General features: G+C 39.2%; 1 protein-coding gene across 4 annotated transcripts in view; it reads left to right on the plus strand.

Annotated features, from left to right (window-relative positions):
- Smc5 (structural maintenance of chromosomes 5) overlaps window positions 1-10,973 on the plus strand; it is a 67,323-nt gene extending 56,350 nt beyond the window's left edge. Inside the window, exons 19-25 of one of the 4 annotated variants that reach the window (XM_021151740.3) lie at window positions 2,564-2,608; window positions 3,026-3,124; window positions 3,601-3,705; window positions 3,901-4,020; window positions 7,368-7,547; window positions 7,624-7,719; window positions 8,953-10,973. In XM_021151740.3, coding sequence (XP_021007399.1) covers window positions 2,564-2,608; window positions 3,026-3,124; window positions 3,601-3,705; window positions 3,901-4,020; window positions 7,368-7,547; window positions 7,624-7,719; window positions 8,953-9,093 — 786 coding nt within the window. In that variant the 3' untranslated portion in view covers window positions 9,094-10,973. The remainder of the gene's footprint in view (window positions 1-2,563; window positions 2,609-3,025; window positions 3,125-3,600; window positions 3,706-3,900; window positions 4,021-7,367; window positions 7,548-7,623; window positions 7,720-8,952) is intronic. The other 3 variants (XM_021151741.2, XM_021151743.2, XM_085834242.1) reach the window with 3 other exon arrangements.
- Window positions 10,974-16,047: the final 5,074 nt, after the last annotated feature.

Consider the following 16,047-nt stretch of genomic DNA (forward strand, 5'->3'; position numbering starts at 1 on the left):
TAGTATTGTGTACTTTTAAAAGTCTTAAATGTATCAACTTTCCTAGATGATGAAATGTCCACTAAGCATAGAAAAGGGATAGTATAGATTGTAGTTGTCATATCCTGGAAGGTTTTATTTTATACTACCACACACAGAATACTGCAGGGCTTGAGTTTGTTTGGGTACAGAGTAAGAATTTAACAGAAATTCATAAAACTAATTGAGAGTTTGTTTCTAAAGAAAATTGTAGAATGCATCTAAAATATGTTTTGCTTTAATAAGATATTGGCATGATATATATATATCTGCTATAAGTTATAGTTTGTTTGTGTGCTGGCCATAGTGGCAGTTGTCTCTAATACCAGCACGTGGGAGGTGGAGGTAGGATGATTCCCAGTTCAATGCCTACAGATAGAAGTGAACTGTTTCAACCCTGCCTCCCCAGAAAATACACTGTTTTTGAAAGAATGAAATCAGGAAATAGTATATTTATTAAAATACATTGATTGGCTGCTATGACCAATTATTAAGTAATACATATGTGCTTTCCTCACTGAAACTTGAACTCTGGCTTAGAGGACAGACCAAGCAACATGAAACAGATAATCAGGTCAGGCAGCAAGAGAGAATAAAGGAAGAATAAAGGTGATGGCTAACGTTGCAAGGATGGGCAGCTGCTTAGGGAATGTTTGTTTGAAATGTTACTCTTATAGATAAGTCCTGGGTGAAGAGAAGGATTCAGTCATGTGAGGTGGACCCAGGCAGAGAGGTAGCTCATACAGAGTTGCTGAGGTGCATATGTCTGTGCCATGTGTTAAAAGGAATCTTGGAAGGATTAAAATTATCTCCCAGCTTGGTGGTGGCAGCACATCCTTTAGTCTCAGAACTCGGGATGCAGGGGGAGATAGATTTCCAAGTTTGAGGCCAGTCTGGTCTACATAGTTTGTTCTAGGACAGCCAAGGTCATAACAGAGAAACAGTGTTTTAAAAAAAAAAAAAATTAAAGCCGGGAGTGGTGGCGCACGCCTTTAATCCCAGCACTCGGGAGGCAGGGGCAGGCGGATTTCTGAGTTCAAGGCCATCCTGGTCTACTAAGTGAGCTCCAGGACAGCCAGGGCTACACAGAGAAACCCTGTCTCGGAAAACCAAAAAAAAAAAAAAAAAGAAAGAAAGAAAAAAATTAAATGCCAAGCAAGGACGAAGGCATAGTTTGGATTAATATGACCTTATAGAATTGCATATGCCAACAAGATTTTGATGAAGGGACCCTGGTATAGCTGTCTCGTATGAGGCTATGCCAGTACCTGGCAAATACAGAAGTAGATGCTCACAGTCATCTATAAGATGGAACACGGGGCCCCCAGTGGAGAAGCTAGAGAAAGCACCCAAGGAGCTGAAGGGGTCTGCAACCCTATAGGTGGAACAACAATATGAACTAACCAGTACCCCCAGAGCTTGTGTCTCTAGCTGCATATGTAGCAGAGGATGGCCTAGTCGGCCATCATTGGGAAGAGAGGCCTCTTGGTCTTGCAAACTTTATATGCCCCAGTACAGGGGAATGCCAGGGCCAAGAAACGGGAGTGGGTGAATAGGGGAGCAGGACGGGGGGGAGGGGGGGTATAGGGAACTTTCGGGATAGCATTTGAAATTTGAAATGTATATACAGAAAATATCTAATTAAAAAAAAAGAATATAGGAAGAGTTTGGATCCCCACAGCCGCCTTTAATGTTCAGAGATTAGGTAGGCCTTCCACCACTACTCAGTAGTCCTTACCCTGGGCTCTCCTATCTTTAAAATAGAATCCATTGGAGGATCTTAAACACAAGACTATTGCTATTAAAATCACTTTGTAGACGAATACTCTCAGCTGCTCTATGGAGAATAACTAAGGGTCATTAGTTTTGACCAGGGAAGAGATTAATATAGTAGCACAAAGGGATGAGGGAGGAAGAAATTTTACTTCAGTGATAGACATGACAGGGGTAAGAGAAAACTCCTAAATTTTTGCCGGAACAAACTGTCAAGCTAATCATTAATGAGAAATTGGTTTGCTTACAGAGGTAGGGAAGGTGAATGAGGTAGAAATTATGTTTCAATATAATAAACTTAGTATGCCTGTTAGAATCCGGTGAAGATGCCAAGTAAGTGTTGAAACATAAGCTCACACCTCAGCATACACGTCAGGGATGTAGCACATGTACATTTAAATACCTAGAGGCTTTGGCAGAGATTCGACTGAGTTCCAAAGGGTTAAAAAAGATACAAATCAAGGTTATCCAGTAGATACATATAACTCATCAGAACCTTTTCCAGGCTCCCAATTCATTGCATACCTTTTACTATAAGGGCTCTACAGGTTATGCTAGGCACAAACGTGTACTGCATGCCTCTCCTTGTAGGAAAGTGTCTACCCTAGTGAGTCTCTGTGGCATAAGTTCAGAAGATAGTCTTGATGGAATTCTGTCTCAGTGGTTGAGTTGTAAGGATGCTTTTGTAGGTCTTCATAAGTACAGTATAAAGCTCTAACTTCTTGCTCTCTTTCAATGCCCCACATATTCTGGACCCATTCTACCAATTCAGCAAGTACCCACCATTCCAAATGGACACAGCTCCTCACCCCCCATGGTATGCAGTACTCATTCTTCTTTCCAAATTGTTATCTCCTTTTTGCGTTGCTTTTCCCTAGCCATTGCTTTCAGACCCAGAGATAAATCGTGGGCCTTTGAACTCTTTTAATTCTCATGTAGCATAAACTGACACTTCATTATTTTGTATTCCAAAGCCGATGTGATATGTACTGCTTATTTTAGATTCAACATCAATACATTGCCTTAAGGTACTATCCAACATGTATACATCTTTTCTTTTAAAGTGTAAGCTTTTTAAAGAGAAAATGCCCTCTTTATGATTCTTTCGTATTGCTATATGCTAGCATGCTATTGATCAGATAGTAGTAGATATGTAGCAGATTACTTTCTTTTAACTGTTCTAATAAAACTTCACTATTCCATTTTTAATGATGTATTTTTTCTTCTTCTTTAGGCTTTTCAAGATCTCCCAAACACATTGGATGAAATCGATGCATTATTAACTGAAGAAAGATCAAGAGCTTCATGCTTCACAGGACTGAACCCTTCGGTAGTACGCCTCTTCTCAGTTTCCATCCTACAGTTCTTATCCTGCTGTCTTCCTCAGTGCATACGTGCACACGCACATGCCTGTGTGCACCCCTGTGTGCCTGCACACACACACAAAGTTCTTTCCAGTACTTGCCTCCCACGCTGTACTGGAGCTCTGGGTAATAATAAGCTAGGCAGCAGGAACAATGCCTTAAATGCCAGATTCTGAATCTATTAGAATTCTAAATTGAGTCTTCCTAAGGAACACAGTGTTCCTTGCCTTTTCTTTAGAAAAAGAGTAGCTGAGTTAACTTGAAATGCAGCAGTGTGTGTTTTTTTCAAGGATTAAAAAGTAACATTTTCAGTATTCAGTAGTATAAATTAATTGTGTACAAATAAGCAACGCAGTGGCATTTTTAGCTAGTAGTTTAGTTGATGCAAATTTTTATATAATTTTATCCTTTGATAAATTTTTCTTAAAGAATTTTTTTCAACCAGGTGGTTGAGGAGTACTCAAAAAGAGAAGTAGAAATACAGCAGTTGACCGAAGAACTACAGGGGAAGAAAGTTGAACTAGATGAATACAGGGAAAACATTTCGCAGGTAATTTTTATCCTTATTTGTTTGCCATGAATGGGATGAGCGTACAAATTATACAAAATAAATTTTATTCTCCTGAGACAAAAAGTGGTTTTCTAACCAAATTAACTCTGCTATAGAATGTGGTGTGTGTGCCATCTTGTATCAGAGTGGGTAGTGCTGCTTTCAGTGTTGCTTTGTTTTGCCTCTTACTTGTAGGTGAAAGAAAGGTGGCTGAATCCCTTAAAGGAGCTTGTAGAAAAAATTAACGAGAAGTTCAGCAGCTTCTTCAGTTCCATGCAGTGTGCGGGTGAAGTCGATCTTCATACAGAAAATGAGGTAATTGCGTTTGGGATGTAGTTTATGACCAGCAATTTTAATTATGTGCAAGGAGTACATGTAAATTTGTTTCCTTTGGAATTATACATGAAATTTTTGTTTACTGAAAAATTATGAAAAGGAGGAAAGAGATCACCTATGGGTTTCTAACATTAGCTTTGCTTGGTTTGGGGTTGGGGGTGGTGTTTATAGAAGTGGCTAATGCCTTGCTATTTTTCAGCCAGTGTGAGGGAAGGTTATTCAGCTCTGTTGAATGAATACAGTGCTTTATAAATCTACCATTCTCAACTTAAGAGCCATAAACAAATTAGCAGATGGTTGAGTTTGTTTTTTGTGTTGGGTGGTGTTTTCTAATTTTTTGAACTTGCAGTATAGGCGAAGATGACATTGACCTCCCCTGACGATCTTGCTCCTACCTACCTCACTTCCACTGCCATGCTCAGTTTTCTTAGTTTCTTCTTTATCACAAATTTAGAAGAAAGTGGGTAATATGCTAATTCCTTGAACTACAGCTTTATGCATTGCTATTCTGAATAAAACAAATTTTTCATTAAGAAAAATTATATAAAGAAGGGCTGGAGGTACAATGAGTGATCGTGTATGCTTAGCTACATGGATCCCTGGCTTCAGTTCCCAGCACTATAGGCGAGGCGGGTGGATGAAGAAAGAAGTGACTGGATTTCCTGAATATAATTGGGAAAGTGGAATCAGGAGGGTAGGACTGTAAGTGACAAAAGGCTAGCCATCTTTTGATCTTAATTAAAAGTTTTTGTTGGTATACTGAGGTAATTTATTCTCATTTCCATGTGTCAAAATGTTTCCAAGGTGAAATATCTTTAAAATTTTAGATTTTAGCAAATGTTTGAGTTTTCATTCTTTTACATATAAAACAGAGTAGCACCACTTTGTCCTTCGAGGAGTTTTGCCTCACAAGGGCCTTCTGCTTCATGTGAAGTATACCTGTGAAATACCATTTTATTATAAGTCCTAGGTTTGAGGTTTTAGACCCTTCCGTAGCAGTTTACCACACAATCCATGCCTGATGTATGGATAAGACTTAAGTTCCGAGATGCTTCCTTTCCTAAATGTATCTTGTTTAATCTCTTCAGATCATCTTTTTGGTTTGGGGTTTGGGTTTGGTTTTTTGAAACAGGGTTTCTCTGTGTAACCCTGACCGTTGTAGAACTCACTTCGTAGACCAAGCTGGCTTCAAACTCATGAAAATCCACCTGCCTCTGCCTCCCAAGTGCTTCCCAAGGATTAAAGGTGTTCCTCACCACCACCTCACCTCCTGCTGTTTAATCTCTTACAAGTGTGCTATAAAGCAGGTATTTAAATATACCCTACTTTAAAAAAAAAAAACAAACTGAGACTTATGGTAATGTTACTGAATGTCACATTGCTGTCAAGAGGCAAAAAAAAAAAAAAAATCAGGCTCCTTATCTAATTCCAGACAGAGCCAAAACTCTTAGATAAGTTTGATTACTGGGAACATCATTCCTGCTCAAACAGGATGTTTATCAGTAGCTTGAGTCAGTGTGGGGCATAAATGTGGCCAAATAGACTAGGTGAGGCCTGTGTCACAGAAATCCCATCCATTATAATTATATCCTTTGCGTGGGGCTCTTCCTTCATCTTGTACTGTTGTTAATAGTCTGTTTTCAGTGCACTGCTATAGAAAAGCCTCTCTTCCCTTTCAGTGTGTTCTTCCAGACCTCTCTTTTCAACCTTGTCCAGTGTCTCCTCTCTGTTCTGGCCTCCCTGTGTCTCCTCAGTAGTGGGTCCAGAACTGGCTTCTTTAAGCAGAGCCTTCAGTGAGATGGGAGAACCAAGAGCAGCACAGTAGAGAGGACCAACCGTCAATGGCAATGAAGAGTCAGGGTTGAAAGTAGCTTAGAAATTAAAGCCATTATAAACTATTACAGTAGTGTAATTTGTTTACTTGACGGGTTTGAAAAGGAAGGTGAACAGATTAAAAGTATTTCTAAATTTTTAAGGCATTACCTGCGTCCTTTTGTATTTATGTGTGAAGTAATTTGTGGTTCCAAAAAGGAAGCTCTTGCTTTCTTATGTGTCCAGAACTGGACCACGGGGTCTCATTAGAATAGCAGAGACAGAGCAGAGTCCAAACTTGGCAGGACAAGCTTTGGGAAACTGTCCTGTGCTGTTTGAGAAAGTATTGTTGAAAATAAGACAGCTGGGGCTGGTGAGATGGCTCAGTGGGTAAGAGCACCCGACTGCTCTTCCAAAGGTCCAGAGTTCAAATCCCAGCAACCACATGGTGGCTCACAACCATCCGTAACGAGATCTGGCGCCCTCTTCTGGAGTGTCTGAAGACAGCTACAGTGTACTTACATATAATAAATAAATAAATCTTTAAAAAAAAAAAAAAATAAGACAGCTAAAACTGTAACCAAAGGTGGCAGCATACTTCCAGAAACAACTCAAGGAAGAGTATTGCCAGCAACAATAGTAGCTATGGGATATAATAAATCTAAAGGAAAGGGTGGAAAGACTCAGCGACTTAGTGTGAGAGGTGATACACAGTTCTTCCTTCAGTATATGGAGACACCACATCAGTTATAAATGGCATCACTTGGGGTGGTACCATTCTTATACAGAATGGAGACTGGAATAACTGTTGGAGGGGCATCCCATGAGCCAGCCCCTGCCCATCCCACTGACATTCTGTTTCATCCATAAGTATTTGCCACACCTTCTTTATAACTACTTGATGATACTCAAAATAATGAATAAATAAAATAGTTTTTGCAGCTCTTAGGCCTCTGCTATGAATATATGCTACATACATACAATTTCAAAGATTTAATGTGAAAAAAGAATTTAAGTATTCATAGATAACATTTTATATTGTGATGTTAAAATGACATTTTAAATGAATAAAATATACAATTGAAGCTAATTTTACCTGTTTTCTTTTTGTGTTTTAGAACTTTAACTGTTGAATTACCTGTTTCTTGTACTGTGTCTCCTTGATTAGCTACTTACCTTAGACCATTTAACTAGTTAACTTTAAACTAGCGTTCGATACTTCACTCTTAAGGTCAGTCTGCATCTGAGTGACCTGGAGTGGCTAAGAGAAGTAAATACATCTTAGAGCGATCTCAGAGTTGACAAAAGTTATATCACACCTAATACAATCTTTTTTTTTATTAAAGTTTACATTTGTGTGTGTGCACACCCATGTAGGCACTTGGGGACTATTAAATTTTTTAGGTAGTAATTGTTTACATTTGCTTTTATGATTGATATATTTGATATGTTTTCAAATATTGAGTGGAATTGCCAGAGACAGCACTCATTTTTCAACTTTTTATATTTTACAGGAAGATTATGATAAATATGGAATCCGGATTAGAGTGAAATTTCGCAGTAGTACGCAGCTGCATGAATTAACGCCTCATCATCAGAGCGGAGGTGAAAGGAGTGTTTCTACCATGCTGTACTTGATGGCACTTCAGGAGCTTAACAGATGTCCCTTCAGGGTAGTTGATGAAATTAATCAGGTACAGTGACTCCGTTGGGGCGAGGGGGCCACATCCCTAATAGGTACAAATGTAACAGTTGTTTTTATGGCTTTAGGGTATGGACCCAATTAATGAGCGGAGAGTATTTGAAATGGTTGTGAACACTGCCTGTAAAGAGAACACATCCCAGTACTTCTTCATCACACCGAAGGTGAGTGATGATACACTCACCGGAGTGTTTAGATGCCCCCTGGGTCGTAGTTTTGGAGAAGATCGGGGCTGAGATGTAAATGTGAGCAGGAAAACTCCTAAAAGTGAAGCTAAGGGATTATGGTAATGTTTACATTCATAGAGGGACAAGTTGAGTGACATACATAATTGGAAACGTCATCTGTCATCTAAGGAAGCGATGGAGGAAGCACATCAGACTCTTCCAGAGCTTAGACTTCGTGCTCACGTCTGACACTCACTGCCCTTCCACAATAATTCTCTTTTGCTAAGAGACTACTGGGAATGCAAGCCCCAGAACTCTCTAGCCTTCTCTGTCACGCCACAAACTGCTCCTGTCCTGAATGCCCACTGCTGCTACCCTGGCCCTAAGTACTGACAGATGAGCTTTTACAACAGCATAGGAATCTTCATAGAGAATTTTCCATAATCTAGAACTGTTGGAAAGGAAATGTCCCTTTTGTTAAATATAGTGCTGTGGTATGTTGTCGAGTAAATAGATTTAAATCTGCTTTTATTAGTAGTCACACTTTTTTCCCTTTTTCAACTAAATATTCATAACTAACTCATTGGAGAGTCCACCCTAAATGAAATGTACATCTTTTTCAACTTAATCATCTTTTATCAGATCTGTGGGCTAATCAGATCTGCCCCTATTCTATTTCTTTCTTTTTGGCTTTTTTTGGTTTTTTGGTTTTTGGGTTTAGGTTTGGGTTTTGGTTTTGGTTTTTCGAAACAGGGTTTCTCTGTGTAGCCCTGGCTGTCCTGGAACTCACTCTGTAGACCAGGTTGGCCTCGAACTCAGAAATCCGCCTGCCTCTGCCTCCCAAATGCTGGGATTACAGGTGTGCACCACCACTGCCCAGCCTTATTCTATTTCTTACCAAACTCCTTGGTTTAGAAACCAAACCTCCCTCACACGTTTCAAACTAGCAGTCTGTCACAGCACAGGTCTTAGCCATAGGAGTTTGAGAAGTGTTTTCAGTGCACACTTCCACAGTGTACCTAGGAAGTATATTGTCCTAGCTGACTTGTAAATAGAGAGGATTTCCAGGCAACTGGATATTTCAGGTCAGTAATTAGGCCAGGCTTCAGATATGCTTATTGGAGAGCTGTCAATCTGGCAAGTTGATGAATTGGAACATATGTAAGGCTGAAAACCTGTGTTTCTCGGTATATACTTGAATTATATGGCAATTTGTTTCAATCCATACAGCTTCTACAAAATCTTCCTTATTCTGAAAAGATGACAGTGTTGTTTGTCTACAATGGTCCTCATATGCTGGAGCCAAACCGATGGAATTTAAAGGCTTTTCAAAGGCGTCGGCGAAGGATAACCTTTACTCAACCTCAGTGAAGGAAAGAAAAGGAGGGGCCTTCAGAGGTTTTTTTCTTTAACTGTTTATACGTGTCTCTCAAGTGAATAAAAGTTAGCAGATTTATTGAAAGAGAAAGATTGGTTATTTTTGGAAACCTGCTTTTAAAAACAAATAGGTTGATGAAGTAGAGACCACAGAGACTGTGGAACATTTTCTAGTGAAAACGAAGTCTTCGCTTTTGGTGGACCTTGTCTCATTAGTCCTCTGTGAGCACGGGATTGTTGTGTGAAGCCTTGAGCTGCCCCTCAGGTGTGCTGGCACACATCTAGCCCAGCAGTTAGGAGTAGGAGGCAGGAAGGTTATGAGTTTTTGGGTGGTTTCATGTGTCATAACAGAAAAGGCTATTTCCTGTTGCAAATCGAAGGTATGGCAGAGTGGGATTTCAGTCCGAGTGTTTACTAACTACAACAGTGCTGGGTGCAGAACATTCTGACTGAGAGAATAAAGGCAGCTCACGATTAGAAATCCCACTTCTCTTCCAGTATTATATTTAGTTCTTACAAACTAGTATGGGAATGGCTGCTTAATAGATAGTGATTGACAGCAGATCTCTTCATTTCTTTGTGTTAAAAAAAAAATAAAGGTTCCCTTATTTTCATAGAAAATATGTTATAGGTAACATGTTATAGGTTATTTCAAAGAATTGGGAAAACATATGCATGAGGCTTCAAAATGACAGGAGGACTTTGAGAGGTCACAAGGTAAAGATGATACAGAATGTGTGGCTCAGACACTGGCAGGGTGAGATCAGATGACAGGAGTTAGCGTATACGTGTTATGGTAGGGCTTTGTGTTTGTTTGTTTGTTTGTTTGTTTGTTTAATTTAAACTTGAATGTATTTTACATCTTACATTTCTAAAAAGCATTTTTATAATTTTAGTAAAATTTTTCTTAAGATTTCATATGCGAGTTTTTACAATTTGTATTTGAAATTTCTCAGTGCTATATAAAGAGTGAAGGCAAAGAATTGATTGAAAAAAGAATCAAATCGTGTTTTTAGAATTTGTAGGTCCTTCCTTATACCCAGTATTTTAGAAAAATCTCATATGAATTGTTTTCTTCCACCTTGAAAATATTAATTGAAAACCACTTATTTTTCTCTGAGAATGCTAATTAACAATGCCAAACAAATTCTGTTCTTTGAAAAAACTAAATCTTGAAAGAAAATAGAAATGTCATTGAATAGTGGAATGAACCATATCTTTGATGATACTGACAAAATTATTTTTTTGCTAGCCTGAACAAAGTTTGGGCTTTGTATATTATTGTAATAGCCAATGAAATTTACATTCTTATTTGGTTAAAAAATAATGGAACATGAGTTTATGACCTCTCACTTAGACATTTTCTCTTTTAGAAGTTGTATTTCTTTTTAAAACTTGTAAAAGAACCCTCCCCTCTTAAACTAAGTATCATACAGGTGGTATAAAGATATTTTGATAACATTTTTATCAGCATGAACAAGTCAAAAAATTAAAAACTTGGTAGCATATTAGTGAAGGGTGTTACTAAATATTTGTGCTGTTGCTTGGGTTTCTGATATAATATCTTCACTGATGTGTGCTTGATGTAGGTACGAAAGAAAGATATACTTAAAACTCCCATCATCAGCAATTCCATTTCCGTTTACATATACCAAAAATAATTACATATCATGCTAACAAGCTTTCAGAGAGCAAAATTAATGTTCTGTTTTATATTGAACTTTGGGCTGGGAAGGATAAATTATGTATCATCATATTAAAAATAGTCAAACATAATATAATGTCATTTTCTGCAACTGTTGATTTTTTAAATTACATTCAAATTGTAAAAATTCCAGGTAAAAGCCTGATTTGATAAATAAAATATTTAAAACCTGACAGTTAAAAATATTTTTAATGACTAAATTTTTTACATTGATTTGCCTAAGGTCAGTCTCTGTTAGGAAGTTTTTCATGTTCAAAAAAAAGAAAAAAAAGGGGGGGTTGTTTTGGTTTTCTGTAAGATTTATTTATTTTATGTGAATAATTGTTTTGCCTATATGTATGTCTGTATACGTGGTACTTGCTAAGGCTGGAAGAGAGCATCAGATCTCCTAGGAGTGGAGTTAAAGTTAGTTTGAACTGGTATATGGGTGCTGGGTATAGAAATTGGGTCCTGTGGAAGAGCATCCAGTAGACTTAACCACTGAGCCATCTCTCCAGTTCCAAACAGAGATTTCTTGCTGCTTTCCAATAGCCTTGGACATAAGCCTATAGCACGTCAGGGGCATCACTTCATTCTGGTTTGTGTAAATGTAATTGACTAAAACTATGTTGTAAATGCTACTTTGTTCGTAATAAATACGTATTTTTCCATTGGTATAGGTTATTTAAGATGAGAGTATTTTAATACTTTAAATTTTCTTAAAACACATTTTTATTTTCAGGATTACAAAAAAAATCAATGTCTGTTCGAGTTTTTACTATTTATGATGCAGAGTTTAACAGCCTATTTCTGTTCCAAGGATAAAAACTTAGTCTTTTGTCCATTTGCAGCGGAATTAGAATCTAATAGCAGTAAACATGGGGAAAGCTTGAAAGCATCCACAGAAGCCGTGCTAGAAGGCAAGTGTAGCTGTTCTTGGTGACACTGACTCTTCTGAAACCATGCACAATCACCAAGTTATCTTACCATTTCTTACATTGACTTAGTACTCAAAACAACCTTTTAAACTATATCTTGAGTCAGAATGCTGTACCACTTGCATACAGATACGTTATTCAGCTGCTTGCACACTAGCAAGATGAGGACATAGCTAGTTCCCGGATTTTACACGAGAATCAGGCTGGTGAGGGGACCTAGCATCCGAGTTGGTACTTCATGAGTCGTTACTTTTTTCTTAGTTTGCATCTTTTGAGCTGTGAAGTACTATGTCTGAATTCAAAGCAAAATTAGCATAAAGGTTTTCCTGTTACTAGTGTTATTTGTTCACAGGATGCAGATAGTGATGGACTTTACATGATAGATCCAAGTATTTCATAGACCATATAAGTTTCATAAAATCTGAAGATGAGGTCTAAGGGCTTGCCTCTCTCTTACCCCCTTGCATCTCCCCATTACCTCCCCACCACCACCTCCCCATGGTCATGGCCAGTCTCTGCTTCTCCATTCTCTCCTTCTCTTTGTCTCTGCTACCCTCTTAATTCCCCTCCCCATGCCCTGAATAAACTCTTGTTCTATACTAAAAAAAAAAATCTGAAGATGAGTCTGACGAACCTAACTTGTTATACTAGTTTGCCTCATTACTTCATAGTCAGCCATATATTTAGGAAGGCACATTAGTATGCATATGTATACTTAGGAGGGTTGACTGTTGACAATTTGAGCTTCTTTTTATTCCCAGTGAAACAATTGAAGGTATGAATTCTTTTCATTTCTCCCCTCCTTCCTTTATTGTGGCAAATGACCATAATGTAAATTTTATCACTTTAAAGTACACAGTTCAGTGGCATGAAATGTATCTACAGTATTGTGCAATCATTTATGTACCAGCCATTCACTGTAATCCCAACATGACATATTGTATCTATTCAGACTGACTTTCCGTTTCCCTCTTTACCACAGCCAGCGGTAACCTCTTCCCTTTAATTTTCAGTGTAGCATGCAGAGTAGCTGATTTCATTTTGGTATTGTCATACATGTATATATGTCACTCTATTCTGTTCCTGTCCATTCTCTATTTGCTGTTCTTCTTCATCCCCCACTGCCCTTCCTTCTTTCCCAGTGCCATTTTCTGCTTTCAAGTCATGTATTCTTCATTCCCATTTTCCCCTGCCTCCTTTAAGGACTCATACACCCCTTCCTAATTTCAGGACACACACACACTCACACGTCCTCACATAAACATTTAAATCTGTGTTCAGCATGTGAGAGGAAACATGAAGTATTTGACTTTATTTTGCTTCATGGGTGGGCTTTAGGTTTCAAAAGCCCAGGCCATGCCCAGTGTCTCAGTTCTGGTCTGTCTTGTCTGTCTGTCTCTTTCCTCCTCCCACACCAACCCCCTGCCTTGCTGCCTGTGGACTAGGATGTAAAAATCTCAGCCACTATTCCAGCAGCAGTAAAAATTGCTTTGATTGGCTAAGCATCTCTCAATAGCCCCTGTTATATCTTTTTTATACTCACGAATAAGCTTGCCTCTCCCAAGTGCAGGAACTAGAGGTGTCATAAAATCCAGTACCCTTGGTCTCTTCTAATCTGGGTTTTATCAGACTGCCTATGCACATTTGTATCCTGCTTCCATTTTGCTTGATAAGTTGACTTTGATCATTTGTTTCTCAGTCTTTGGGTGTCTTTGCTGTGAGTTGTAAACAGTAGATAATTTTGTCTTGATAGTTTTGTTTTATTTTGTCTTTAATGCTTATTTCTATTTATGATCATGTGCTTATGTCAGGATGCACAAGCCCACAGAGGCCAGAAGGTATTGGATCCCCTGGACTGGGACTTGTGAGCTACCATGTGTGGGTCTGGCAACCAAACCTGTGTCCTCCACCAGAGCAAGCACTATGTGCTCTTAACCTCTAAGACATTTTTTTTTTAAGATTCATTTATTTATTATATGTAAGTACACTGTAGCTGTCTCCAGACACTCCAGAAGAGGGCATCAGGTTTCGTTACGGATGGTTGTGAGCCACCATGTGGTTGCTGGGATTTGAACTCGGGACCTTTGGAAGAGAGGTCGGCGCTCTTAACCACTGAGCCATCTCACCAACCCCCAAAATAGGAATACATCTTTTTGGTTTTTTGAGACAGGGTTTCTCTGTATAGTCCTGGCTGTCCTGGAACTCACTTTGTAGACCAGGCTGGCCTCGAACTCAGAAATCTGCCTGCCTCTGCCTCCCGGGTGCTGGGATTAAAGGTGTGCGCCACCACGCCTGGCCTAAGACATCTTTTTACCCCTAGGTCTTTTAATTCATTATGCTAATCTGTCTTTTTATTTATGAGTTGAGGTCGTTTTCATTGAATGTTACTTCTGAAAGGGATTTGATAATTTTTGTGGTCTTGTTGATTGTTTTCTGTTCTTTTCTTCCTGTCTTTGAAAGGAGTCTATTAAACATGATGATTTCTTCTCATTTCTTCTTTGGTTGTCTTTTTCCTCTCATGAAATGTATACATGATTATGGTTTTAAGATTGAAACTTTCTTCTTGCTCTGTGTTTGTTTTAACTTTAAGTATTTGTTTAAGTCGTGAATTATCTTAGTTTGTGTCAGTCTTGGAATATTACCTTTTTGCTGGGTATAGCAGCCTTGGTCTGAGTTTTATATGTTTGTGATACTTATTACCTATTTTTGTGTGTAGCTGTGTGCATGTTTGTATGTCAGGAGTTCCTGTGTGCAGGAGTTCACTTGTGTGTTTAGACAGCATGCATAGTGTATGCATCCAAGGCCAGAATTCAGCCTCAGATATTGTGCCTCAGGAATCATCCATCTTGTTTTTTGAGATAAGGTTTTGGTTTTGGTTTTAGTTTTTCAAGACAGGGTTTTTCTTTGTATCCCTTGCTATCCTGGAGTTTACTCTGTAGACCAGGCTGACGTTGAACTCACAGAGATCTGCCTTCAATGTTCTGGGATTAAAGACCCTGCAAGATGAGATTTCTTACTGGTACCTAGAGCTCACTGATTAGACTAGGCCTATTGTAGGCCTATTAAAGCCTGTTGGCCAGAGATAGACTTAGGAATCTGCTTATCTCTACCTCTCCTGAGATTATGAGCATGCTTTTCCATACCTGGCTTTTTACATAGGTGGTAAGAATTGAACTGGGGTCTTTATGACTGTTTGCCAAGCACTTTACCTACAGAGCTATCTTCCTAAGCTCTGCTTTGCAGTTTTGACATCTTGACCTCTACGTCATGAAGACTTTCATCTCTGATCACCTGTTCAGGGTTTGTCTTTGCTATTTTTCTACTATTCTGACAAAACACTGTGACCAAGGCAACTTATAAATAGAAACGTGTAATTGGGCTTCTAGCTTCCAGGCTTAGAGTGCGGGGCGACAGGAACATCTGAAAGACCACATCTATCTGCATACAGGAGGTAGAGAACATACCAGGAACCTCAAAACTCACCCAGGTGGCACGCCTTCCCCTGAAAGACCACACCTCCCAACCCTCCCCAAACGATTCTCAGCAAGGGACCAAGTAGCTAAATATATGAGCCTGTAGGATCCCGTGTCTTTGGCCATTTCCTGACCCTCCATAGGCTTGTGGCCATATCATAATGTAAAACGCATCCAGCCCAACCTCAAAATTCCTCCTAATTTTTTTTACAGACTCTACAGTGTTTAAAAATCAAAAATCTCTTGAAACTCAAGGCAGTCTCTCTTATCTGTAACCCCCCCTGTAAAAATCAAAAAGCAAGCCATATGCTCCCAACATACAGTGACACAGAATATATTACCATTCCAAAAGGGAAGAATCAAGATGTGGCGAAGAGACAAGATGGGAAGCACATCAGGGTGAGCTCCGTATCTTATGACTCCATGTCTGATGTCAAGGTTACATGCCTTCAGCCTTCCAGCTTTGCTGGCTGCAGCACACTCTTCTCTCCTGGGCTGCTTCCACTCCCTGTGTGTCTCTCCTGGGCAGATATCCCACACCTCTGACACTTGTAATATCCTGGAGTCTCCAAAGCAATCTAAGCTTCTCTCTGAGGGCCTATATATAGGGACCTCCACTGCCCTCCCCCAACCCACCCACGCACACACACATTTCTGGCCTCAGCCATTCTGCTTAACCTCAGAGTCCTTTGTGTCTCTTCTGTGACTCAGAAGTCAGAACCGTGTGGACAGTGCTGCCACATTCAGCTGCTTGCCTGAGATGGAGGCTGCTCCCTTTTAGGAGCAGGAAATTTCTTAGATTTTTTTCACAAGTTTAAAGTTTAGCTGACTGTGGTCTTGCCTCCATCTATTC

The sequence above is a fragment of the Mus caroli genome, unplaced genomic scaffold (genome assembly GCF_978045245.1).
Source record: "Mus caroli unplaced genomic scaffold, Mus_caroli_1 scaffold_20, whole genome shotgun sequence".
Lineage (NCBI taxonomy): Eukaryota > Metazoa > Chordata > Mammalia > Rodentia > Muridae > Mus > Mus caroli.